This window comes from Engystomops pustulosus, chromosome 5 (assembly GCF_040894005.1).
Source record: "Engystomops pustulosus chromosome 5, aEngPut4.maternal, whole genome shotgun sequence".
Lineage (NCBI taxonomy): Eukaryota > Metazoa > Chordata > Amphibia > Anura > Leptodactylidae > Engystomops > Engystomops pustulosus.
In genome coordinates this window covers 69,255,091-69,282,018 of record NC_092415.1, presented here as the reverse complement: position 1 = coordinate 69,282,018, position 26,928 = coordinate 69,255,091, and the positions used below count along the sequence as shown (strand labels likewise).

The window sequence follows — 26,928 nt, the reverse complement described above, 5'->3', positions numbered from 1 at the left end:
ACAGATGGATCATAGTGGTACGTCCCTGTATCTGGTACGTCCCTGTAGCGTGTCAGATTCTACTAAAATTCATCAACTGCTCTTAAAGTGCAAGTGCATTAGAAAAAATTATAGTCACCACATGGTAAGGAGTCAACAAATATCAAAATATTTCACTATGTCGGCATCCTAAGTGCTCCTAACAGGCTGGCATACAGGCGGGAGAAAAAGCTGGGGAAACGGCATTACATGTTTTTGATACTTTATAATCCTTAAAGGGGTGTCCCCATTTTAGCAAATTAATGTTATTATTTGTAATTTAAAAAGTTATACAATTTTCCAATGTACTTTATGTATCAATTCATCAGTTTTCTAAATCTCTGCTTGCTGTCATTCTATAGAAAACTTCTAAGATTACTAGCAGTGGACAGAAATCTGATCATGACCATGGTCACATAGGTGTGCGGCCCGTTAGTATCATACAGAGTAATCAGAGCTGTGTGATATAATGAGCCGCACACCTGTCTGACCATGGTCAGATTTCTGTCCACTGCTAATAAACTTCGAAGCTTTCTACAGAATGACAGCAAGCAGAGATCTAGAAAACCGTGAGGAATTGATACAGAAAGTATGTCGGAAAACTGTATAACTTTTAAATAACAAATAATAACATGAATTTGCTGTAATGGGAACAACCCTTTAATATACCTTTTTGGGAGGAATTGTGATCACCACAGGGTAATCCAGCAGGTGTTATTACTGGGTAGACCTATATCTTGGTCACTAGTTGAAATGCATGTATATTACATTTTTTAGATGTTTTTAATTGTGTGTCATATATGTTCTTTGTTTGGTATTAAATAAAGTTTGTATTATTCACTTTATACTTATCTGATAGAGCTTTTTGGTGCATACTTTTTTCTCTTTTTGTTTACATTATAAGAGTATAATAACTGATGCAGATTTCTAAGAACCCCTGTAAGATAAGAGTACATCCGGTGTGCGGCTCATCTGGGCAGGTTATTAGAGGTCTCTATAGGTTTTGTCCCACGACTACAGCATACTGTGAATGTCAGAGACCCCATTCTCAGTGGATGTAGATTCCAGCTGTTGGTGCACACAGTTTTATTTTAGCAGTATATTTTTTTTCTAGTTACTGTGTTTTTTATGTATTTATTTATTTTGACACACCGAGCAGTAAAAAATGTATGACTCAACTGTAGGGCAAAAACTGAATGTGAGCATAGCCTTATAGATGGCACGTCATTCAGGGCCTTAGATGTACTTGAACCTCCATATTTTCTCTACAGGACCGGTTATTTTTCTTCTGAACTATAACACCAACTCAAATAATAGGGTTCCCCTTCTTGATTTTTATTTATTTATTTCTTCCATTTGCTACTCTACACTTTATCGGCAGCAATATGTTCCTGTCTTTGATGAATAAATAACCAAACAGAATTTTTCTCAGTGCCTTAAGGGCCATTGATCTTTGGAAATAGTAGCTTCTTTTGATCAGTTTATTGCCGTGCTGTCAAGTGGTGGGAATTTTCCCTTGGCACCTAAGACGTATTTTATTATAGACCTAGGAGCAAAAATGAAGGCTACAAAGTGTATTTAACTGTGTAGAGCATAAAACAGGAGGAGATGTGGTCCAGCTACTTTATAATCTGATGCAAAAGGTATTTCAGGATCTTTAAACGGGAAGTCAGGCCTTTGCTCTGACTTTGTTTTTATCAATAATACATATGATGAAATGTCTCTCTCGGTCTACTTCCATAACAGCTAACATGTAGGTCTCAGTTGCTCCACTTACTGTATTTATCCACCACTATCAATATAATTATAGAGTCATTAACAATATTATCATTATCACTGCTTTATGTAAGGGGAGTAAGTCCATCAATGAAAAATGTCACCCATGGGAATATGGAAAGGTTTTTATAAACAAATACACAGTTAATGTAACGCTGGATATATACTTCTAGCACTGTACAAACAAAACATGTATAATGTGCTTTAAGAATATTTATATATCTTTCAAAATATTTCACCCAGTAAAAAGGTACTATACTTTATATTAACTTTTGCGATTAAAATATTAGAGTCAAAGAATTAGTTTGGCTTTAAAAAAGGCTTGAAACTGTTTTGTGAAACGTCCATTAGTTGTTTTAAACTAAAATGAAGAAAATGTACATATCCCCACGTATGCCGCTGTGTCCCCAGAGGGATCCCATTTTCTTGGTTCAGTAGAAGGTAGTGCTGCTGATTTACCTTTTTTTTTTTTTTTTCTTCTCTTGTTTATATAACTTTTACTATTCTAATAATTTTCTTTACAATAATTCTGACAGACTCTTCCCATTAAAGACTGTTTATACCATTTGTACTGTATTGCAATAATGATAGTAGGGCCTAATTCAACAGCAAAGGTGGCAATAAACCATGAAAACAACTGCAAGGAACCTAGATGAAAATGTCAACATATTGGCATTGTGTCCTTATACATTCTTTATTTTAACTGTAAGAAGTATTGTCTTATCAAGAAAACTCCTGTACAAGTGTTATTTTACAAAACTCTCTGAAATGGATACCGAAAGGGCGTCCAGATCATCGATCCCATCTATAGTCTCCATGTGTCGTAATAAAGTGTATGAAAATGTGACTACCTGGATGACAAAATTTTGAGCGCAAAACTAATTTTGTGAAAAGTATACTCAAACTTCTCTTGTCTTATCTGATAAAATTTACCAAAATAACAGAGGATTACATGACATGTTACATTCTTTACCGATCCTTCTTGCCACTGGGCTGGCTGCAAGGACAGTTTGTTCTGTTCTGTAAATTACTGGGATATTTTAAATGTTAGGATTGTTAAAAACATTTTCGTAAGCTAGGTAAAAATTTACTTCATTTCTTCAACTCAGTACAATATAGTAAAATCAGTATGATTATTATGTGATTCGGTCTTTTAAAACAAACAGATTGCCATATTGAGTTGCTTGCCTTTTTCCCCCCAGTTATGGCATTTTACAATTCTAAAACTACTTGTCAGACTCCTGCCATTGGCAGGATCGAGCTGTCAGTTTGACAGGCTGATCCTGTACTTTGGCAAGGGGCAGGACAGGGGCTCGGGTCTGGGGTGTCAGCCACAGCCTGGATGGGAAGTAGGGGGAATTAGGGGGGCTGGGGCATCAGCCATAGCCTGGTCTGTAGGTTGAAATTTCTGAGAAGACAAAAACGGTTGTGTCTCCTCAAAAATGGTGAGAAGGATTTTTATTATCCTTCTAGAGAAAATGTTATTGCAACCTCTGACGGTCTTGGTTACCATGGTCTGCACACTTGCTATCTATATAGTGACTATCCTGGCAGCTTTCATCACATGGAAACCAGCAGTTAAATAGTTAGACTAAGTGTATAGTTCTGTTCTGTGTGAGCACGAATAGTTCAAAGCTTCCCTGCTTTTAAGATGGTGTCTGGATAGCTGGGAGTAGGATTGAAGAATCTTTGCTAAAGCTTGAGGTGCATAAAGAGACAGAGAAAGTTATGCAGATTTACAGACTGGCCTTCAAGGACTGATGATGAACTAGGGAACCTTTCTATCCATGTATTTTCTGCAGAAGAATTTAGCATCCACAGAGCTGCGCAGATGTAAGGCTCTTCTTCTAGCTACACATGGCAGCAGCAGATGATCTGCCCCTCTCCTGAGTTAGCAGGGAGCAGCAGACCCTCCCCTCTTGTAGTCAGTCCAAATCATTTTTTGTGTTGAAAAAAAAACAGTTTAACAGAGATTTGCCATTGATAGAGCAATCAACAACTTCAGTGACACGCTAAACTAAGGAGGATAGCAAAGAAAAAGCTGGCAATGAAAGTAATAGGCAAAGTTGTCTTGCATGACTAGAGCTATTGAATTAAGAAATAATTTGTGTACAAATGTAATTTTTATCTATAAATTGATATTCTTTTAAATTGATTTGTGCTGTATGGTAAGAAGTCAATAAAATATCCAATTGGTTATGCTGCAATTGCAGGAGGTTGCAGTGCAACGAAATAGAAGATCATTAGATGCATTAGTATTGCCACCCTTATGGCAGTATGTAGAAAGCGGTTCCCGTATCATTGCGATAAAGGAACAATAGTACCAAGCTAAACTAGGTTTTCTCCTAGTCCTGCCCCTTGGCCATTTGTTAACTGAAAATTGTAGGAATGGGAAGGAAACTAAATGGGTTGTTTATTTTTCTGTGATCATGCGACTTCACACAGTTGAGTATATATCTGTTTAACATCACATGACCATTCACTGCTTTTTGTGGATGTAAACTATGAGGGTGTGTTCACATGTGGTGTTTGCGTTGCGTTCATGGGGCTGGGGCTTGTGGTGATTGCATCTTTGTTTCCAGGTTCTTTTCATAGAATTTGTAAAGGTAAAACAAACGCCATGTGTGTATGCGCCATGTAGCCTGGGGGCTGCCTGGGCTGGCTGTATACTACTGGGGGCAGGCTGGGCAGTGCTGTATACTACTGGGGGCAGGATGGGCAGTGCTGTATACTACTGGGAGTAGGCTGGGCAGTGCTGTATACTACTGGGGGCAGGCTGGCCTGGCTGTATACTACACGGGGCAAGCTGGCCTGGCTGTATACTACACGTGGCAAGCTGGCCTGGCTGTATACTACACGGGGCAAGCTGGCCTGGCTGTATACTACACGGGGCAGGCTGGCCTGGCTGTATACTACACGGGGCAGGCTGGCCTGGCTGTATACTACACGGGGCAGGCTGGCCTGGCTGTATACTACACGGGGCAGGCTGGCCTGGCTGTATACTACACGGGGCAGGCTGGCCTGGCTGTATACTGGGGGGGTCTGTGATCAATGCATTTCTTACCCTCGGCTTATACTCGAGTCAATAGGTTTTCCCGGTTTTTGGTGTTAAAATTAGGGGTCTCGGGTCGGCTTATACTCGAGTATATACGGGTATATACGGTAATATTTTAACAAATTATGTAAAAAAATAAAGATTACTTATTTTATAACAGCATGGCATGTTCTCATTCCCTCATTATTTTGGTTTGGTGTAGGATTATATATATTATATACACACACACACACACACACACACACACACCACTTTATTAGGTACACCATGCTAGTAACGGGTTGGACCCCCTTTTACCTTCATAACTGCCTCAATTCTTCGTGGCATAGATTCAACAAGGTGCTGGAAGCATTGCTCAGAGATTTTGGTCCATATTGACATGATGGCATCACACAGTTGCCGCAGATTTGTTGGCTGCACATCCATGATGCGAATCTCCCGTTCCACCACATCCCAAAGATGCTCTATTGGATTGAGATCTGGTGACTGAGGAGGCCATTTGAGTACAGTGAACTCATTGTCATGTTCAAGAAACTAGTCTGAGATGATTCCAGCTTTATGACATGGCGCATTATCCTGCTGAAAGTAGCCATCAGATGTTGGGTACATTGATGCTCAATTGGTACCAAGGGGCCCAAAGAGTGCCAAGAAAATATTCCCCACACCATGACACCACCACCACCAGCCTGAACCGTTGATACAAGGCAGGATGGATCCATGCTTTCATGTTGTTGACACCAAATTCTGACCCTACCATCCGAATGTCGCAGCAGAAATCGAGACTCATCAGACCAGGCAACGTTTTTCCAATCTTCTACTGTCCAATTTCGATGAGCTTGTGCAAATTGTAGCCTCCGTTTCCTGTTCTTAACTGAAAGGAGTGGCACCCGGTGTGGCCTTCTGCTGCTGTAGCCCATCTGCCTCGAAGTTCGACGTACTGTGCGTTCAGAGATGCTCTTCTGACTACCTTGGTTGTAACGGGTGGCGATTGTGGTCACTGTTGCCTTTCTATCAGCTCGAACCAGTCTGCCCATTCTCCTCTGGCATCAACAAGGCATTTCCGCCCACAGAACTGCCACTCACTGGATGTTTTTTCTTTTTCGGCAAAATCTTTGTAAACCCTAGAGATGGTTGTGCGTGAAAATCCCAGTAGATCAGCAGTTTCTGAAATACTCAGACCAGCCACGTTGTTGGCAACAACAACCATGCCACGTTCAAAGGCACTCAAATCACCTTTCTTCCCCATACTGATGCTCGGTTTGAACTGCAGGAGATTGACTTGACCATGTCTACATGCCTAAATGCACTGAGTTGCCGCCATGTGATTGGCTGATTGGAAATTAAGTGTTAACAATCAGTTGGACAGGTGTACCTAATAAAATGGCCGGTGAGTGTATATATAAATTTATTTTTTTTCTGTAAAGTTTAAAAATCTTTTTTCTATACAAATCTAAAAGGTCAAGTACATATCACCATTATAGATGTTCATTATTCTCTTCCATTCTAATGTTAAATGGATTCGATTTAAAGGATATTTGCCATCAAAATAAAGCCTGATAAACCAGGGACACGTACTCGTAGATCCACTGTGACTGTGGTAAATATTTGTTATTCATGGCTTTCTAATATCAACTTTTCAAATTATGATACTAAGCTTATATAGTTTTTTTTTTTTCATGTATTTGTATTATGTAGTTGGAATATAATTTTGTCCTAGTGATGTACATGATTGATGATAATTTAGTTTTCTTCTTCGCAGGGCACAAACTTTTTGGAAGCGGTGGAGCTGGCTGAAAAAGCGCTCACTAGTCTCCCTTACCACAAACATTTCCCTTTGGTTCGGAAGTTCATCCACATTTGCTCAAACATGTAAAGTATTATCTATTTCTTAGATTTACTTATATTGGTAGTTTTTCAGTGTATGTGTATATATAATTTTTTCTTTTACTTTTCTGATTATCGTAATAAAAATTTGTAATCGTTTACAGTAGTTTATTCCTGGTAAATAAAAATAACGGCACAGCTCTTTGTGTTTGAAGCCAGCAGAGGTCAGGCAATACCACATAAAGAGCTGTCCTGCTTACATAGCTTTATTTCTCCTTGTATCATTTGTGCTTTTACATGCATGCATTTGTACAAAGCACGTAAACACCGTTTTTTATTCATGAAGACTGATGAAAATACCTCCAATTTGTTAATCTGATATTTTAATGTTTTACATTATTTTCTCTTTAAATTGCAATATGTCTTGACTGCATTAGTTCCCACAGCTATATGTTATATGTCACCCATTGAGAAAAATGTAAAATTATTCTCTATGCTGTACATTGGTTGACATTTAGTAAGCAGCTAGTCTTTGATAATATGGACCAAATGGGATAAATGGCATATTGCTTTGTGTTATTCTATCATTTTGTGATAACGTATCATGGAAAGCAGTTCACTTTTGTGACCCGCACATAAGGACATGTCCAGCCATGAGCCATGAAAGGTATGGAAGAACATATCCATGTTTTCCAACTCTTGGGCGGAAAAGTTGTAGCATACATGCCCAGAATGACTTGCTGGTGTCCTATGTTCCCTAATCTTTTCCTATTATAGCTAGCAGTAATCTGGATGCAGCAGTGTACATTAGTACGGGCAGCAACTAGAAGTCTTTACAGCATTGTATTTTTTACTGTACAAATGGGAAAATGGTCTTCAAAGTGAAAGTATTCTTAAACTAATCTTTAACTTTCTTTTGTCCATAAAAAGCTACACCTCTGCTCAGAGTGGTCCTGTATTATTGGAGGAAAGCCAGAAAGTGCTGCTGCGCATGTTGTCTAATTGGGTGCCTGCGGTCCGGGCAGAGGCTTATCATTGTTGCCTGGAAATCGTTAAGGTACAAATGATCGATTGTTTTAACTTTTATACTCCATAATACTGTATTATTTTATGAAGTATGAGTCATTGCGAGAGCCAGTTTCTTAAGGCAGCAACACAATGGGAATGCTGATGTTCTAAGGTTTGCAGGCATAGAGAGGGTGGAATGTGGCCCGAAGGGTGGGGACCGTTCCCTTAATGTCCTACGCAGTGAGAGTAGGTGTATTATGAAATTCGGAGCCTTAGGTGCATTGGGACTTAAAGGAAACCTACCACTTCTGATGGTAGGTATGAGATGTAAACACCGGGCACCAGCTCAGGGTGAGCTGGTGCCGGAGCTTACCTTAGCGAGTGTTTTAAACCGCTATATCGCGGTTTAAACACATTTTGATTTACCTCTCCGAGGTAGCTTCGGCGCTGCGCGCGTGACGCCTCCGGCACTCCGCATGGAGGCGCGCACGGCCGCGCGCAGCGCCGAAGCTACCTCGGAGAGATAAATCAAAATGTGTTTAAACCGCGATATAGCGGTTTAAAACACTCGCTAAGGTAAGCTCCGGCACCAGCTCACCCTGAGCTGGTGCCCGCTGTTTACATCTCATACCTACCATCAGAAGTGGTAGGTTTCCTTTAATGATCGCAATGACATGAAGGTTTTTCTTTAACCCCTTAACGCTGAAGCCACTTTTCACCTTCCTGACACGGCCCATTTTTTAAAATCTGACATGTGTCTATTTAAGTGGTTATAACTTTGGAACACTTTAACATATCCAGTTGATTTTGAGATTGTTTTTTCGTGACACATTGTACTTCATGTTGGTTGAGAAATTTAATCAATATGTTTAGTATTTATTAATGAAATAAATGGAAATTTGGCAAAAATTTTGAAAAAAACAATGTTTTCCAAATTAAAAATTTTCTACTTTTTGGAAAGTTGGTCATATCACTAAAATAACTTGATAACTAACATTTTCCATATGTCTGCTTTAACTTGGCATCATTTTTCAAAAATCTTTTCCTTTTTTTAGGATGTTAGGAGGCTTATAACTTTAGGTGCAATTTTTCAGATTTTCACGAAAATCATCAAAACCTACTTTTGGAGGGTCAATTTAGTTAGAAGTGACTTTATAAGGCCCACATGACAAGAAACCCCCACAAATGACACCATTTTAGAAACTACACCCCTCAAAATATTCAAAACAACCTTTGGGAATTTTGTTAACCCTATGAGCGTTTCATGAGGGTGAAAGATAAATGAAAGTGAAATTACAGAAATGTAATTTTATCTTACTATAGATTCATTGAACACTAAAATTTGCACCTTCACAATGGGTTAAAAAGGAAAATGCATTTTACAATGTTTAGGGCAATTCCTCCTGAGCATGCCAATACCCATTTTGTCACTGTACCCTGCTGTACGGGCACAGGGGGGCACTTGGAATGGAAAGAGCGTTGTTTCGTTTTTGGAGGGCAAATATGGCTGAAAAAGTTTTCATGTGACAGGATGCATTTGGAGAGCCATAATGGTACCAAAACAGAGGAAAGCCCCAACATGAGACACCATTTTGGAAAGTACACCCCTTGGAGAGTTTAGCAAGGTGTAATTTGTGTATTTCCCCCAACAGATGTTTGATTCAATTAGGCCCCAAAAGGGAAAAAAGGTGAAAATTTTCTCAAAAAAGTCACTTTTACCCCAAATTTTTGTAAGCCACAAGGGATAAAAGATGAAACAACCCCCATAAATGTGTAAAACTATTTCTCCTAATCACAGAACTGCACCACTTTTGCATATAAAGTGTTGTATGGGTGCACAGTAGGGCTCAGAAGGGAAAGTGGGGCTTTGGCCTTTTAGAAGCCAGATTTGACAATCATCCTTTACATGTGTCAGGAGGCATTTGGAAAGCCCTAGTGGTACCAAAACAGAGGGGAACCCCAACAAGTGTCACCATTTTGGAAAGTGCACCCTTTGGAGAATTTAGCAAGGTGTAATATGTGTATTTTCCCCTACAGGTGTTTGTTTCAATTAGGTCCCTAAAAGGAAAAAGATGAACATTTTCCCAAAAAAGTCACTTTTACGGCTAATTTTTGTATCCCATAAGGCATTAAAGATGAAACAACCCCCAAAAATGTGTACTAGCATTTCTCCCGAGTATAAAATTGCCCCACACATGCAAATAAAATGTTGTATGGGTACGCAGTGAAGCTCAGAAGGGAAAGAGGGGCGTTGGCCTTTTAGAAGCCAAATTTGACATACATCCTTTACATGTGTCAGGATGCATTTAGAGAGCTGTAGTGGTACCAAGACAGAGGAGAACCCAAACAAGTATCACCATTTTGGAAAGCACACCCCTTAGAGAATTTAGCAAGGGGTAATATGTGTATTTGTCCGTAAAGGTGTTTAATTTCATTAGGACTTAAATAGGAAAAAGGTAAAAATTTTCCTATAAAGGTCATTTTACCCCTAATTTTTGTAAGCCACAAGGGATAAAAAAATATAATAACCCCCCAAAATGTGTAAACCTATTTCTCTCGAGTGTAGAAGTACCCCACATGTGTATATAAAATGTCGTATGGGCGCACAGTAAAAGGAAAGGGGGATGTTTGCCTTTTAGAAGCCAAATTTGACAAATGTTTGACATGCATTTGGAGAACCCTAGTGGTATAAAACGGATAAGAATCCGAAAAAGTGTCCCTAATTTTTGAATGTACACCCCTTAGAGAATTTTGCAATGTTTTATATATGTATTTGCCCGTACAGGTAAATGATCCAATTAGGCCCTAAACATTAAAAAGGTGAAAATTTTCCTATAAATGTCACTTTACCCCTAATTTTTGTAAGCCACAAGGGATAATATATTAAATAACCCCAAAAAAGGTGTAAAACTATTTCTCCCGAGTGTAGAAGTACCCCACATGTGCATATAAAATGCTTTATGGGCGCACAGTAGAGGAAAAGAGGGATGTTTGTCTTTTAGAGGCCAAATTTGACAGAAATCCTTCACATGTGTCAGGATACATTTGGAGAGCCGTAGTGGTACCAAAACAGAGGAAAACCCAAAAAGTGACCCTAATTGTTGAATGTACACCCCTTGGGGAATTTAGCAAGGTGTAATATGTGGTGTAGGGTAATACACGTGGTGAAATGAGCATTTTGAACATATGGGGGTTTCCAAATATGATGTGCAATGCAGTCCAAGATGGAAATTGCAATTATTTCTGGAGAGTTCAGTGCCCGTTATATGGCGCCCCTTATGAAATAATGGAGGGGTATAGGGAGCAATGGGACCTAACAGTTGTTACAATTATTAATTTTACCGAAAATTAATTCACAACAGGTTAGGCGTGAATTGTGAATGTGTTGCGTATAAGGAGGTAGAATAGACCAGGGGACCATCTAAACTTTTGTCACTCTGGAGGTGTCGCAGGTCTCTTAGTAGTATGTAGTGTCCATCCTAACTCCTCTTTTGGAACAGACTCTTTAGTGAGTCCTACCTTTACAAGCAGCAGAATTCACCGGGAAAATTCTGTCCTGGCAAAACACAGGAACATCTAAACCAGAGCGACTGGGGCCCCGTCCTTCTTGTCCCAATATTAGTTTCCTAATATCTTCCTCTTGAAAACGGAGAAATGATACGGCAGGACCTGCACATTGGAACAGCTCGTAAGAGTTGTACAGCATCATCTCTACAATGTGTACGGCCAGCGCTTTTGTACCAAATCTTCGTTTTTTCGTAGGGAAATTATCGCCAAGTGTTGCTCTTATTCACCCTAGCGATGCCCATTGTGACGAATACTGCTGCTTTTGGCTGGACCAAATCAACCAGCCAATAGCGGCAAACATGGACAGAGGGGGGAAACAAAACCCCTCTGGACCGCAAAGCACAATTGGTGGCTGTCAGGAACAGCCGCCACCCTGCCCCGATCACCGTGTCAACAGACATGGTGATCGGTATTACTGACGTCATAAGTAAATTCGCTGCTATTGGCTGGTCTGAATTGATGAGCCAATAGCAGCGATCATGTGGGTGGGACGTAACCCTTCTGTTCCATGGGGCAGGATGGATGGCCGTCAGGAACAGCCGCCATCTTGCCCCGATCACTGTGTCTGAACCGTGTTGGCAAGTCACTACCCGCCGCACCGTTCTATAACAACGCACGTTGGGAATAGGCTATACAAATCTTTATTTTTTAAAGGGGTTATCCGGGTTTAATTTTTTTTTTTATGGCCGGGCTGGGGAGGGCTATTTAAACATAATAAACATGTACTTACCTCCTCCGGTGCTGCCGATGTCCCGCGCCGCGGCCCGTCTTCTCCGTGCGCCAGCTTCACTAACAGTGCGCACAGGGAGCTTCCGGCCGGCCGGAAGCTCCCATGCGCACCATCTCCCAGCGCTTACAACGCTGAGAGATAGGGACGGATGGGAGGAGCCGTCCACAACGCGGACCGGAAGCTCCCTGTGCGCGGGTTCCGTGCCCCTGTTTGTTTACAGGGGCACGGAACGAAGTGACCGCGGCGCGGGACATCGGCGGCGCCGGAGGAGGTAAGTCCATGTTTATTATGTTTAACTATCCCTCCCCAGCCCGGCCATAAAAAAAAAATTAAACCCGGATAACCCCTTTAAGCAATTTAGACAAATAAGGGCTTATTTTTTGCGAGATGAGATGCACTGTAAAAAAACTTCATTTTAGTGGGTATTTAGCTTATTGAAGCAATTTTATTAACTTTTTAAGTGTGGAGGAAAATAAAATCATCAATTCTTGTTTTGGATTTTTAGCATTTTTTTGGGGGGGTGTTCACTGTAGCATAACAATAATATATTATCTTTATTCTACGGATCACTACGATTACGGTGATACCTCATTTATATAGTTTATTTTATATTTGTCCAATTTTATTGAAGGAAAACTAGAATAGAAAAAATTGCATTTGTTTTAGTATTGCCATTTTTATAGCGGCATAACTATAGTATTTTTTGGTTGACGGAGCTGGTTGTAAGCTTATTTTTTGCGTGACAAGATGTTCTTTTCATTGGTATCATTTTTGTGATTGTAACTTTTTCGGATCACTTTTTAGAACATTTTTTGTAAAGAAATTTGATAAAAAGTTTTAATTTTTGGCAAGTTTTTGGGGTTTTTTTTTTACCACGTTCACCGAGCGGGTCCAATTATGATTAGGATTTATTGTACAGATTGTTACGGACGCAGCGATACCAAATAAGTGGGTTTTTTTTGTGATTTAATGTTTTTTATACTTTATTACTTGTGTAAAGGGAAATGTGGTGTTTGGGGGGACTTTCACTTTCTTTTATTATTTCTTTTTATTTAAAAAAAAGCTTTATTTATTTTTTTTACTTTTTTTACAGTTACTAACATCTTAGCTTGAACAAGTGATCTTCTGATCACTTGTTCAAGCTCTTTTACAGCTTACACAGTGCAATACAGATGTATTGCACTGTGTAATGTAAGACACTGAGCATGCTGCGCATGCTCAGTGTCTTACAGCCGGGTCCTGCCAGGAGGCAGGGACCCGGCTTCCGGAGGAAGATCGCGCAGCCCCAGGCACCGGCAGTCCCGGGGCTGCGATCGGAGCTGCGGACCCCCCCGGTAAGCGCCGCGGGGGGGTCCGATTGCCATGTAATTGAATTTAAATGCCTCTAACACGCCGCGGTCAGCGCGACCGCGGCGTGTTAGGGGTTAACACCCGCGATCGGAGAAATCTCCGATCGCGGGTGTTAGAGGCGGGTGTCAGCTATAATATATAGCCGACACCCGCAGCTTCTGGCGCCGGCTCCGTTCAGGAGCCGGCGCCAGAAGCTTGACGTAATAGTACTGCATTTTGCGGGAAGTCACCTCCCGCCATGCAGTACTATTACGTCAAATGTCGGGAAGGGGTTAAAACCCTATAATGTGTCCGGAGACCGTATCTCTTTATTGCTCTATTTGTATACATGACGTCGTGTCCCCACTAAGTGTGTTTTTAACAGGTAGCACGGTCTGTATCTTGACCTTTCACCCACTAACACATTGCCTTACCCTGCTGCTTGACATGATTACCGTTTATCTGTACAGCTATTACTGCCCAACGCTGTAGCAGTATACAACTTCTGTCTTGATATAGGATTTATCGGCAGCACCGGTATGTTTTAGTAGATTGTTTATTGTTACCATGACGACAAGTGCGCGCTTCCTCCTCTTCATATCCGGTGAGGTGCGTGCATGCGTCGTCACTGCCTTGAGAAAGCACCGGCAGGCGCGAAACGGCCCGTCGGCTTAGCGGCACTGCGTGCCCCCCAGTGTACTCACTGTATGAACACATGAATAAAGAAGACTGCTTTCACGACTGGTGAGTGCCACTTCGCCTCTTCATTCATCTTTTGTGGAGAGCCAGTTTCTTCTTTCCAACGTTTTCATGAAAATTAAAATGCACAGTGAATAGCTGTAGCCCTATATACAGGTCCACTGACTTGATTACAAGATTGTAGACACCTGTGATGCTAATTAGTGGGCACCCCTTCATTTAACATGTCCAGGGGTACCAACACTTCTGTCCAGACCTTTTTCATTAGTTTTTTTTTAAGTCTGTTTAAAAACAACGTCTGCCTTTCATTTGTTCATTTTCATAAAAATGTTATTTATTGTTACTTTTGTCAGATTCAAGTTATTTCTGTGACCATTGTGGGTTTTCTTTCATCAAAGGAGGGGTACCAACAATTTTGTCCACCTGTGTATTTCTTACATATACTATTAAATGGCAGCTGTAAAAAAAAACAGCACTTCCATTGTGGAAGAGAACAGGGAAAAACATTGGGATTTTCTTCAAAGATATTTTAATTTTTTATATCTGATATTTGTAGCTCAAAATAAGCTTTGTCTATCTCACCAGTAGTAGAAAAGCTTAAGACCCATCTAAACGTGCTATAGTGTCTTTAAATTCAAATGAACATTGTTAACAGAAAAAAAAAATATTTTTATGGATTTAAATTATCTAAATGTACCTGGGGCTCTCGTCCCTTGAGAAGGTAAGTATAATAATCGCCAGTGCTGTTGTGGTAATTTCACCAACTAAATATCAGAGATTTTTTTTCATGTAAATTGCAGTGAAGTGGGCGGGTTGAAAAGATACTCCTCTGCCACTCAAACCCCACCCTCTCCTCCTTCTGTAGTATGAACCCGGTATTATTGAGGAAATCCATGACTGAGCCTTCAAATGACTTACTGACCAGACACACGCACACTAAGTATTTTTTACTTTAGCTTCTACATATTTATTAATATAACACTTTCAGGTTGTAGCCTGTTTAGGCCTTGAGGACACATATTGTCACTTATTCATAAAAAGCAGTAATAATTAAAAAAATATATATAACTATATGTCAATTTGTTTGTTTTGTAGCATGGCACAATGCTGTTTATTGGTGTGATAAGGAAACAAAAAGACAGACAGGACTGGTGGTAGTGATTTATATGAGGACTGACTGGTGGCCTTGGTTATACTAGTCTAAGGACTAAATGCTAGCAGTGATTTTTTTTTTTTTTAAGTCTGAGGACTGACTGGTGGCAGTGATTACACTAGACTGGGAACTGACTGGTGGCAGTGATTACACTAGATCAAGGACTGACTGGTTACAATAATTACATTCGATTGAGAATTAACAGCTGGCAGGTATTCTAGACTGTTGAATGTTTGTTTTATTTATGTTTAATATTTTCTCATTTTAGGATTCTTTAGGAATTCACAATGTTACCAAGCCAGTATCCTCTATTTGCAATGGTATACATTTCCTCCTTCATCCGAAAGTTCTCTATGAAATCGCTACCTTTGGACTACAGGACACCAACAGTGAGGTGCTTACAAAATGTTATTTTTTTCTAAAATACTTGTCAATTTAATTTTAAAAGGGTTTTCCAGAAATCGCTATTAAAGTCAATCAGGAGTTTAAATGGTGGCATTTCTAACATTTGGCTGCCAATTTCCGTTATGGGGTTCACTGCCGGGAATAATAGTTTTTATAGTTTGATATATCGGGACTTTCTGGATGCGGCAATACCTAACATGTTTATGATTATATTTATTTACTATTATATCAGTTCTAGGGAAAGGGGGTGATGTGAATATTAAGGCTCCTTTTTCTTTTTTTTCTTTTTTTTGTTCTACTTTTATGACCCCCCCCCCCTAAGGGTAGTTTAACCCTTGGGGTGTGAACGTTCCTACCACATACTGCAATACTACAGAATTTTCTAGACATCTTGCCAAATGACAGTTCCTTGATCCAAAATGGGTCACCTACACGCCGCTGTCATGTACCTGCCTCGGCATCGGCCGTGGGTGTGAGCGGTGGGTGGTTGGTCATGTGACCTTCCATTTGCTGCTATTTTATGGATAGGAATGACTGCTGCTAAGGTAAAAGGCATTTCTAAAGCAGGATTGACTTTACATATCGAGAAAGCGGTGAAGAACTTTAAGTAGATGTATGTTGGTAATATCCTACCCCCAAATATTACAGAAAACTGGAAGTAAAGTGCCCAACCCTTTGCCTGCATCAAAATGTATTAAAAAATGTGCTGAAAAACCCAAACTCCGCTTATACGCAAGTCAAAAAATAAAAAAAAGTCAATACTCACCTTTCCGACGACCCCCACAGGTCTTCCTCTTGCCTCCTCTTCTTACTTCTGTGAGCAGCAGGTCCGTGTGAGCCGGGGGCAACTAACGTCATAGTGTGTGCGCTGCCAGCACGCACGGACCTGCTGCTGCCAGAGGTAAGAAGAGGAAGCAAGCAAAGGACTTGTAAGCGGGCATCGGAAAGGTGAGTATTTACTTTTTTATGTAGTGGGGACTGGACAGCTATATACTACAGAGGGCTGGCTATATGCTACAGAGGGCTGGCTATATGCTACAGTGGGCCGGCAGGCTCCCTATATACTACAGTGGGCCGGCAGTCTCCCTATATACTACAGTGGGCCGGCAGGCTCCCTATATACTACAGTGGGCCGGCAGGCTCCCTATATACTACAGTGGGCCGGCAGGCTCCCTATATACTACAGTGGGCCGGCAGGCTCCCTATATACTACAGTGGGCCGGCAGGCTCCCTATATACTACAGTGGGCCGGCAGGCTCCCTATATACTACAGTGGGCCGGCAGGCTCCCTATATACTACAGTGGGCCGGCAGGCTCCCTATATACTACAGTGGGCCGGCAGGCTCCCTATATACTACAGTGGGCCGGCAGGCTCCCTATATACTACAGTGGGCCGCCAGGATCCCTATATACTACATTGGGATGGCTGTATAGGATAGCGGGCCGGCAGGCTGGCTGTATGTGTCGGGTATAGATATATGTTCAAGCAGTTTGCATTAAAAACAATGTGCAAAGTCGGACAAAAAAATGAATGGGAGCCGCTATCTGTGTGTAACATCACAAATATTGGCTAAATTCAATTACTGTAGTCATTAAATATGTTGCTCAGGACGATAAGGTTTGCACAAAACAGTTGGAATGTCATTACTTTTCTTTTAGGTTTGCTCAGCTGCTAAGGCCATTCTCACATATCTCCTGCAAGGACGTCTTGTGATGACTGCATCATCTTGGAATAAGTTTATTGAAGCTTTGTATCCAGTATTACCAATTTTACAGGTAATTCCCATCTTTCTGAAATTCATGAAACTGGGGTTGTTCGGGATTTCTAAAAATTAGTCCTGGGGGATAAACAAACAAGAATTAGATGTGAGTAATGAGTAAAGCACATATGTTATTATTACACTGATGCCCCAATTTAAAAAAAAAAACATGATTCATGAACCTTTGAAAGGGATTCTACCTAGAGAATTAAATAATATAAAGCAGCGTCACTTACACCCTCTGCTGACATCTGCTTTTTGTTAGCTGTTATATCGTTTAGCTCTTAAAAAAATAATTTTTCAAAAGTTGCTCAGTTGGCACACACTAATACACACTCAGCAGCCCTTATTTCCCTCCTCTTTCATCTTGCGGTCCTGCCAGAGAGCCAGTGTTGTCACCAGACCCTCAGCCCTTCATTGTCCATCCGGCTGTATCACAGTCCGGCTGCGCAAAGAAAAACCAACCATGCGTGCTCGGGAACTGCCCAGAGACGGATGATGTCTTTCTGACAAGTTCAAAATAACACATTCTCTAATTCACTGTTATTAACAGGAATACAGCATTTCACAGATATAAGTCCAACCTGTCTCTATCAGTCCTGGTGTTTACCATTTTGGTTATCCCTGGATACTACTTTAAATCTTTAAATTTATTCTCATGAATAGCTTCTCTTGTCTGTTTCAGGCAGTGCTCTCTGTCTCCTGCCCCTCCTCCTGTACCTGATAAACCTGTACCCTGATAAGCTAAGCACATTGTCAGTACACATCATCTCGTAGCACTAAAGGAATCATGAAGTGTCTACTGAGAGAGACCCCCCTCCCCCGCCACACACACTCTGGAATCTTACACTTACCATCACTGAGTGATAGGAGCTAAAATAGCAATAAAACTGAGTCAAATTGCAAAGCAAGGGGGTTAAAAATGATAATTTATTGTGTAAACATCACTAGGGGATTAAACTTTGAGACTTTTCTTCCATGGGCAAACCCCTTTTTAAGTTTAAATTTTTCTGAAGGAGTAGTAATGTTGTGCCGGTCCAGTTATTGCAGTATTGAACATTGCAAGTTCTGGTGAGTAAATGAGTTGGACTAGGGCTGTAATACTTCTGTTACTATAATGAAGCACACTTATCAAACACCGCAAGTTATGCCAAGAAATCCAAGTTTTGTCCTGTTATTGTCTTTTTTGATGGGAAGATAAGCATGGCACTTGGGGAGATTACTGGGGCTATAGATCGCAGCTACTGGTTATCATTGGATCTGGCATTGCTTTGGGAAAAGCTCCTCATGGCCTCCTATTAAAATGCCTCAGTCTAGTAAGAGAATCCCTGTTTTCTTTACCATTTCCTGACCAGCTGCCGTCCACTATATTATTCTTTTTCATTCTTCCAGCAGCTTTCATGTAACTCAACATTGTCTGGTCTGTGTTACTGCACAGCACTTTGTATTGTGTACTAAAGATCCTTTATTAAGAAATGTTCCAGTTCTGCAGGGTTTTGTGTAGCAGCATCTACTAAGATTCACTTTGTCAATATTCCATTCTTCAGGGCTTTGGCGACATGGAGGAAACTTTAGGAACCGCAATTGTGGCTTTATGTGAAACATCAGAGAGAGGGGAAGGAGTTTTGCCTAAAACAACTCTCTTAAAAACAGCGGTTAGATTCCTGTTTGCCAAAAAACTGACGTGAGTAAAGTTTTCTGTATTAAACTAGAGATTTCAAAACTTTCTCCCAATTCTTGTTTTTGGATCAATAGACTTTTAAGGTTTTACTAAAGTTTGTGCTTGAGAAATGAGAACTCTACTAGATATATTTTTCATATGGTTTTTCTGTGAAAGATTTTTATTTTTTTAAAGCTGTCCAAGCTAGACCGTAGTCACAGGCTTCTATTTTGCTCCCTCCGTTACATGGAGGTTATTTATATTCATAGCCCAGGCTTTTATCAGCAGACATTTGTTTTCCAAAAGTTCTCTTGGGTCTGGGATCATTTTTTGCTCCCCTTCTTTAAAAAATCCATAATCTTTTTTTAAGATATTTCACTTTCCATGCCCAGGGAAGCAGGAAAAATAATTCCTAATGTGGTGAGCTTCACACTAAACACTTTTGCGCTATCTTCTTCTGGTCTCTTTTTTTTACGGCTTTCACTGTGAACTCCAAATGTCAGATGCACTTTATTCTTGGAAGCTGAGCTCTGATTGGTTGCCATGGGTAACTAGAGACTTATGATAAATAAATATGAAATGATAATGCAAATCAAGTCAGACCATACATGGAATATTGTGTACAGTTTTGAGCAACAGTGTATAAAACTGACATAGTAGAGCTGGAACAGGTGCTGAGGTGTAACCATGCTCATTAGGGGAATGGGGGGACTAGAATACAATGACAGATTACTAACTTTGGGATTATTCAGCTAAGAAAAAAGACTGAGGGGAGACCTCATTACAATGTACAAATACCTGAACGGACAGTACAAGAATCTCTCCAAAGATCTTTTTATACCTAGGCCTGTGACCAGGGGCATCCTCTACACTTAGAGGAGAGGTGATTCTACCATCAACATAGACAAAGGTTTTTTACTGTAAGAGCAGTGAGACTATGGAACTCTCTGCCGCAGGAGGTTGTAATGGCGGACTCTATGTACATGTTCAAGAGAGGCCTGGATGCCTTTCTGGAGAGAAAAAATATCACGTATAATGGACCATATATGAACCATATTAGGAACCAAACATACCTTGTGAATGCTGTAGCTACACTGATGCAGATGCATATCTTGTTTAATCTGATTGCTTTTGCTCTAAAAAACTATTATAAAATTCAGCACCTAGGGAAATCTGGGTGCATACTGGCTGCTGTATTTCATAGAGCTTCCTGAATTGTCTAGACAGGACTAATCAAACTGAGCTGGATGACTCATACACAGCAGCTGGGGGGATGGTGCAGTGATTGATTACACAGTGAATAGAGCGTTCTCCGAAGCAATGCATAATTAGGGTAAGAGGAGAAGCGCCACAGGAGCAACAGAGCCTCATTATCATAATTTTATAATAGTTTTTCCAGCAAAACCACTAGGTTCAGGGATTAAACAAGATATGTTTCTGCATCAGTGTAGCTACAGCATTCGCAAGGTACCGTATATACTCGAGTATAAGCCGACCCGAGTATAAGCTGAGACCCCTAATTTTACCACCAAAAAGTGGGAAAACCTATTTACTCGAGTATAAGCCGATGGTGGGAAATGCATTGGTCACATCCTCCCCAGTATATAGCCAGCAAGCCCCTAGTAGTATATAGCCTGCCGCCCCCCTCTAGTATATATAGCCTGCCAGCTCTCTGCTGTATATAGCCTGTGTAAAAAAAAAAACAAAAAAAACTGTGTACTCCCCTTCAGACGCCCCCCGGCAGGTCCTCTTCTATCCATCGTTGCTCCGGAATCTTCTCCGTGTCCCTGTGCTGTCCGTCGCAGGAATCCTTTCATCTTATAGGTTGGAGTTGATGGACCAGCATCTTTTTCTACCTTAGCTACTATAATGAAGAACCTTCTTGAAAGTATGGTACTTTGAAACATTCAGCTAAAGTGCTTTTGACTGCAGGAAAATGTTATAGCCATCATAAAATTGTATATTGATAGTTGATAAGAGAAGCTTTCACAAATACCTACAATGACCCATTCTACTTTTATAAGTCACTTTACAGTTTTTCATCTTCTTTTTATTGTCTTATTTTTCCAGGCTGCGTTCATTGGGTATTAAATGGTTAGCAGTCCATTTAATGAACGAGAAGGAGTCGAACTTCAAGCGCCCTGAACTACAAGGAAATGTAATATCGAAGGCTGTCAGTCTTTATATCACAGATCGACCTATTGACTTAAAGCTGGATGACAAAGGGACATCCTTTTTCAAGGTTAGTATTGATGTTCATTTTTGGTGTAAAGTCCCTGCTCTTGCCTCATGACGTGTTTGTAAGTATATACATGTACGTATTGTTAGGACTGTGTGTACCCGAGTTTGTCTTGTGGAGCTGTTTAATACATGTCGCCATTATCACCACAAGCAGTGTGCGTTTATTGCAGTGTATTTTGTAATCAGTATTCAATGTGCATTGAATCTGTAGGCAGACACTGTCAGGAAAGTGGCTGAAATCTTTACTTCAGAAACTGTGGACATGGCACTTCGCAAATCAGCAGCTGAACAGCTGGCAGTTATAGCACAAGGTAAGATAAGCAAGATGTTTGTTTTTATTCCCCGTGTCACCGGAGAATAATCAGTTAGATTGACTTTGGTCCTCTACAGAAAGGATACATCAGCAGGTCGCACAAAATCCATTACATTACTTCTCGTAGACTTGCCGCTATTAAAATCTCTTTTGGAAAGTTAATTTAAATGGATTTTTTTAAGCATGAGATGAGTATACAGTATATAAACCATGCTCTGCCTGTAAAGCTGACTTAAGTACTGCATGTTATTTTATTGTCCAATTACATAAACTGAAGGCTCTGTACATATGTGCCATAAACATATTTATCTTAATGAATCAGTCAGCAGTCCATATACTTGTATGTACTTAAAGTTTCCAATATTAGTCCTCGTATACACATGCGCGTGAGCTAGCCACAAAATCGTCAGCGTGGCACAGCTGCTATAGACATACACTGTATACGGACACTGTGCGGTGAGCAGACATTTGTCTCCCTGCACCGTGTCTGAGACCTATGGAGAGGGGAGGGGTGATCAGGGCTCACCACCTCCTTCTCCAGCTGGCTTGCGGCTCAAGGCACATGTCTGCTCAAGCGGTCGTGTGCATGAGGCCTTACTTATATTCTAAACCTTCTCCCTCTGTAGGCTCTCTCACACTCTGGGGGAGATTTATCAGAAGTGTCTGAGAGCAGAAATCGGGGTTCTGCTGATTTATAAAATTACAGCTGAGCTCCGAATGGATTCCATGGGCAACCAGAACAGTTTTACCTCTGACATTTCTGATAGATCTCCCCCTGTATGTGTGATTTTCAGTTATGCCTGAGTTGCTGTGATTCAGCTCCTGCTTACTCCTCCCCCTTGCCTTTTATGTAATCTCACTCCTCAACGAGCTTATTCCCATCTTGCTAGTAATACAGACATTAGGGGAAAAAAAAACATTTATACCAGTTTGTGATAATCACATCTGAGGTTATCATTTTCAATTTCAGGAAATTTATTTTAAAATGATAGTTTTGCTTTGTAGCGATTTGTTAATTCTAGCTGGCATTTTATTTACAGATCTGACAATGCACTGTGTTATTAAGGAGCTGGGGATAGTGGAAAAGATCCGTAACATATTACAAAAATGTGTGCATCAAAGTGGAAAGGTAAGTGCAGCTACTGTGAAAGGATGGAAAATGAACACTCTAATATGATTTGAGTTAAGCCTGGTATGTGCTTTGCTGTTAGTTCAACTTTATTCAGTGTTATAGGACATTATGGGGTTGTAAGACAGGGCTGCAGACAGTGTTGGGTAGCCATACCTTAGCGGTAGGACTATGTAAATGCATTTATATTCCAGGATTGTAACTGGACGTGGACCACTCTTGTGAGGACTAGTAGCACAGCCAGTGCCCTCATCTCTGAGGGTGAGAGTTGTAGCAGGCTTCTGGGTAGATATTACAGGAAAGAACACATCACATTGAGAACACTTCCCCAGTGCTCCAATTACTATCCTAGAATATAAATGTATTTTCACTGTTCTGCTGCTTCACAAAAAGCTATGGTTACACGAATCTCCAGGCTGCTACCTAACACTGTCTGCAGCATAGCATGCTCAAACTGCTGGTTTAATTCCCATTTAGTTGAAGGGAACATATCAAATGATTTTATCACTTTAAGCTAGCAGCCCCCTCAGGTAGGGTGTGAAATGTTTTTTTTTTCCACAAATCAATAGCTCTTAGGATGTAAAACAACTTTTGTTGTTGATTATCATTGTTACCTATATCCAGAAGTTTCTTTGCTATACCACTCAGAATATCTCAGTTCTGCAGTAGTTCCTTCCTTTCCCTGTGCTGACAAGCCCTGGAGTCCGTAGTATAAACAAACTCTACGTATTTCGAGAAGGGGAGGGAGGGTGTGCTGCTCCCTTCTCACAGAGGATGAGGTCATGTGACTGTGCTCTCTGTGTATGTAGCAGAGCTGGATGTGTTCAAGGTTGTGGCTACAGATGTCTTCTGGTCAGAATAGTGAGGTGCATATACACATTGTACCCTGATAATCTAACCACATGGTCACCCCACAAAACTAAATGTGTCATAATGTGTCTGCTTAGTGAGGCCCCACCCACACACTGGGATTTTGCATTGTGCAGCCAAGGGAGAGATAGGAGCTATAACAGCAATGGAACTGAGTAAAATTGTAAAGTAAAGGGTTAAAATGATCTTTATTGTGTTAACATCACTAGGGGATATAAATGTGAGAAGTTTCTTTCATGGGAAAACCCCTTTAAGGGTTCCCTATCTCCTGCAACCATCTTCTGACGTGCTGGCATAGAAAGGTGGTGCGTCAGTAGCCGTTTGCAAGAGGTCGAGTCCTGCAAGTGACGCTGCTGGACTGTGTCATTACAGCTCAGACTCGGCACTAATGCCCGGGATCTGAAAAGCTCCGATCCTGGGTGTTTTTAACACCTTACACGCCACGGCCTCTTGGATCGAACCACCCTGTGAGCTTACAAGGGGATCCAATCAATCCTGGTGCAGCCCCGGGGTCCACCATCTGCCCGGAGGCTGCTGGGTCCCCTGTACACCGGGCTCTGCTTCCTGCAGGACAAGAATGTAAGTCGCTGAGCATCCGTCAGCATATTCAGTTACATACAGTACACACTGCAATTACATGTGTATTACAATGTGTAAAGGCTTGAACAACCGATTCAACGAATGCTTCTTCAAGTCCAAGTGGGGGGGAAGGGGGGTAAAATCTTTTAGATAATATAAAACAGTAAATAAAATAAAAGTTCCCTAATCACCACACATAAAAATTAAAGAAAAAATACAAAGAAAAAACTTATAAGTACAGTAACTCTAAAACAATATTGAACCCACACGGTGAACAGCATAAAAAGCAAAAAACCATGAAAAATAATATATTATTATTCATCAAATACTTTCACCAAAAAAGTTTTAAAACGTTTGCATGACGGTGCATCAAAGCTGGGGTTTGGTGTCATTTTTTTTTGTCATTGGTTTGTCACAATTCTGGGCCTAATTTATCAAAGTCTGACGGTAAAAAGAAAATGGACAGCTTTGTTTCACAGTATTGATAAATGTAGCCCTATGAAGTGTCTGTCCTCTTATTTTTATTCCTAATAAAGCACCAACGTATTACATGGCACAGTACATTAAACACTATGTGCACTTCTATAGATAATCATCTTGTACATCTAACCAGTGATGATAAAGGGTCATGTAAAATACTAATACAGAAAATGTGACGTGGGAATATGTGCCTTGTTCTGCCTATATGACTATAATACCCTATATATCTTGATGGTAATGCTTGTTGTACTTGGATAATTATATTCTCAATTGACCTAAAATGATACAACAGGCCCTTGAATGTGTATTTTATGCTCAGTTTATTGTTTTTGTCTTTTTGTAATCAGCAGGATTTTGAGGATGTGGTTTTGCCTTGTCTGTCTTTGCTGCGAAAGATGGTGTATGCTGATCCTGTATCGCGCTTGTCTCTAGCACAAGATGCAGAGTTCATCTTAACTTTATTTAGAGGTAACTTTCACCTAAAGCAATATCTAGCGTGTCGCAGACTGTCTTGTGCGCGGAGTAGAGAAATGTCTTAGTAGACCATCTCTGCAAACATAGTAGTGCCAACCATAGTCATAGTAAAAACCAAGTAAAAGATTCCTAAATAATGACCTCTTCCCCAGGAACAGTCGCTGGCTGCAGTCACTTCTTGTATGTAGTGTTACTAAGTAACTGAGCTGCACAGTAGAGTAACATACTGGCCAGTAGGTCATTTTTTTTCAGTTATTGTTAGATGTGTATGAGCTCTGTATTACTTTGATAAAAGTAACATGATAAAGCAATGCATTTTATATCTATTTTCAGCATCCTTATTGTCGCAAAATGACAGTGTGTTATTGGGTGAAGCTGCAGCTGTGATGTGCCTTCTTTTATTCGATGAAGTATCACGAATGGACACATGGTAGGACACGTTTCATCGCTCTTTGCCTTCACACCCTTTGGGGATGGGTCAGAATATTTGAAAAGAAAGTGTCCAAATTAGTGAACTGATCCAGTAGAATAAAAAAATAATTTGGTTTCCCTAAACGACAAGGATACTTGTTTCTAAGATTATTCTGACACATACTGTGCCTGATACATGCAGCATATTAGATCTAGTGCCATACAATTAAAGAAAGGAAAAAAGTGGCCCTGCCTTCTACAGTCTTCATCCTTGAAGATTTTAAGCACGGTGTATGCAGCCCCATTATTAAGGCTAATGTATGTAGTGGTTGGTCTCTGATGATATTTTTAACACTGTATATTAATATTTAAGAAGTGTAGTTATTATTATTCATTCCTGTACTCCAGGTGAATTTTGGGGTAAAAAAAATTCTTGTTAGCAAACATTTTTCAGTTATTGCCAGCTCCTGTGGTTGGATTAAAAAAAAAATTCAGCTATTATGACTATATAACAGCAGTAGAAATTGTTGGGGATGTAGGTAGTAGTCCAGGGACTGTAGCGGGACTGTAGCTGGTGAGAGCTCTTCCCTGAACACAGCACAGCCCCTCCCCCTACTATGAGTCACTGCTGTAAGAATACTACAGAAGTTACTCAGGGGAGTACTGCACTGTGTGCAGTAAAGCTTTCTCCTGCACAATTACATTAAAGTGCTCCAAGTCCAGCCACAATCATGGATTATAAATGCTTTTTTGCATTTGTCCTACTGCTACTGACAACACCCCTAAAGAAAAATTTACATAGCTTTTTTGGGCTGCTAACTTAAATCACCTGCAGTTTTACATGGTCAACACTGCTGACTAATTCTCTATAGTGTATGTTTTGTAACATAATGTTTAAATACTGACACAATTTTACAAGATCGAAACCATGTACTCATATTGTTCCCAATTCTATATATGATTGTCATTTGTCATGGAGTCTATGAAAGTTAAAATGTTACCTAGGAACCTGGACAGTATGAGAGGAGCAATGTGTTCCCAGCATGGGTAGTAACACAAATCTAAAGTGGCTCCTTGGGTAGAACTAAATCTACATTGACAGCATAGTTGTACATGTAAAATGCAGCTGATGTGGGAGTGAGTGAAATTGGCATTGATGGGATCAGGATTATACACTATCCTTGGTTGAATACTTACATTTATAGCTATGGGCTATGATCACTTCTGTATTCGATTCTTTGTTAGGAGCCTCCATCATAGATTCCATTAGAATCACCTACTAATAACCATTGGGGCACATTGTGAGGTACAGTGAGTATGAAAAGTATTCAGTCCCCTTTAAATTTTTCACTCTTTGTTTTAGTGCAGCCATTTGATATGGTGAAAAAAGTTCTATTTTGCTCATCAATGTACACACTGCACCCCATCTTGACCGGAAAAAACAGAA

At 40.4% G+C, this 26,928-nt stretch overlaps 1 protein-coding gene across 4 annotated transcripts in view; it reads left to right on the top strand.

Moving 5' to 3' along the window:
* The window catches only part of RTTN (rotatin), a 143,552-nt gene that overhangs the window by 38,800 nt on the left and 77,824 nt on the right, over positions 1–26,928 (top strand). For 3 of the 4 annotated variants that reach the window (XM_072152310.1, XM_072152308.1, XM_072152309.1), the window contains exons 14-23: positions 6,609–6,718; positions 7,604–7,730; positions 15,428–15,553; positions 17,224–17,340; positions 18,872–19,008; positions 21,055–21,226; positions 21,437–21,536; positions 22,579–22,667; positions 24,944–25,064; positions 25,404–25,500. In XM_072152310.1, the coding sequence (XP_072008411.1) occupies positions 6,609–6,718; positions 7,604–7,730; positions 15,428–15,553; positions 17,224–17,340; positions 18,872–19,008; positions 21,055–21,226; positions 21,437–21,536; positions 22,579–22,667; positions 24,944–25,064; positions 25,404–25,500 (1,196 nt within the window). The remainder of the gene's footprint in view (positions 1–6,608; positions 6,719–7,603; positions 7,731–15,427; positions 15,554–17,223; positions 17,341–18,871; positions 19,009–21,054; positions 21,227–21,436; positions 21,537–22,578; positions 22,668–24,943; positions 25,065–25,403; positions 25,501–26,928) is intronic. The other variant, XM_072152311.1, reaches the window with a different exon arrangement.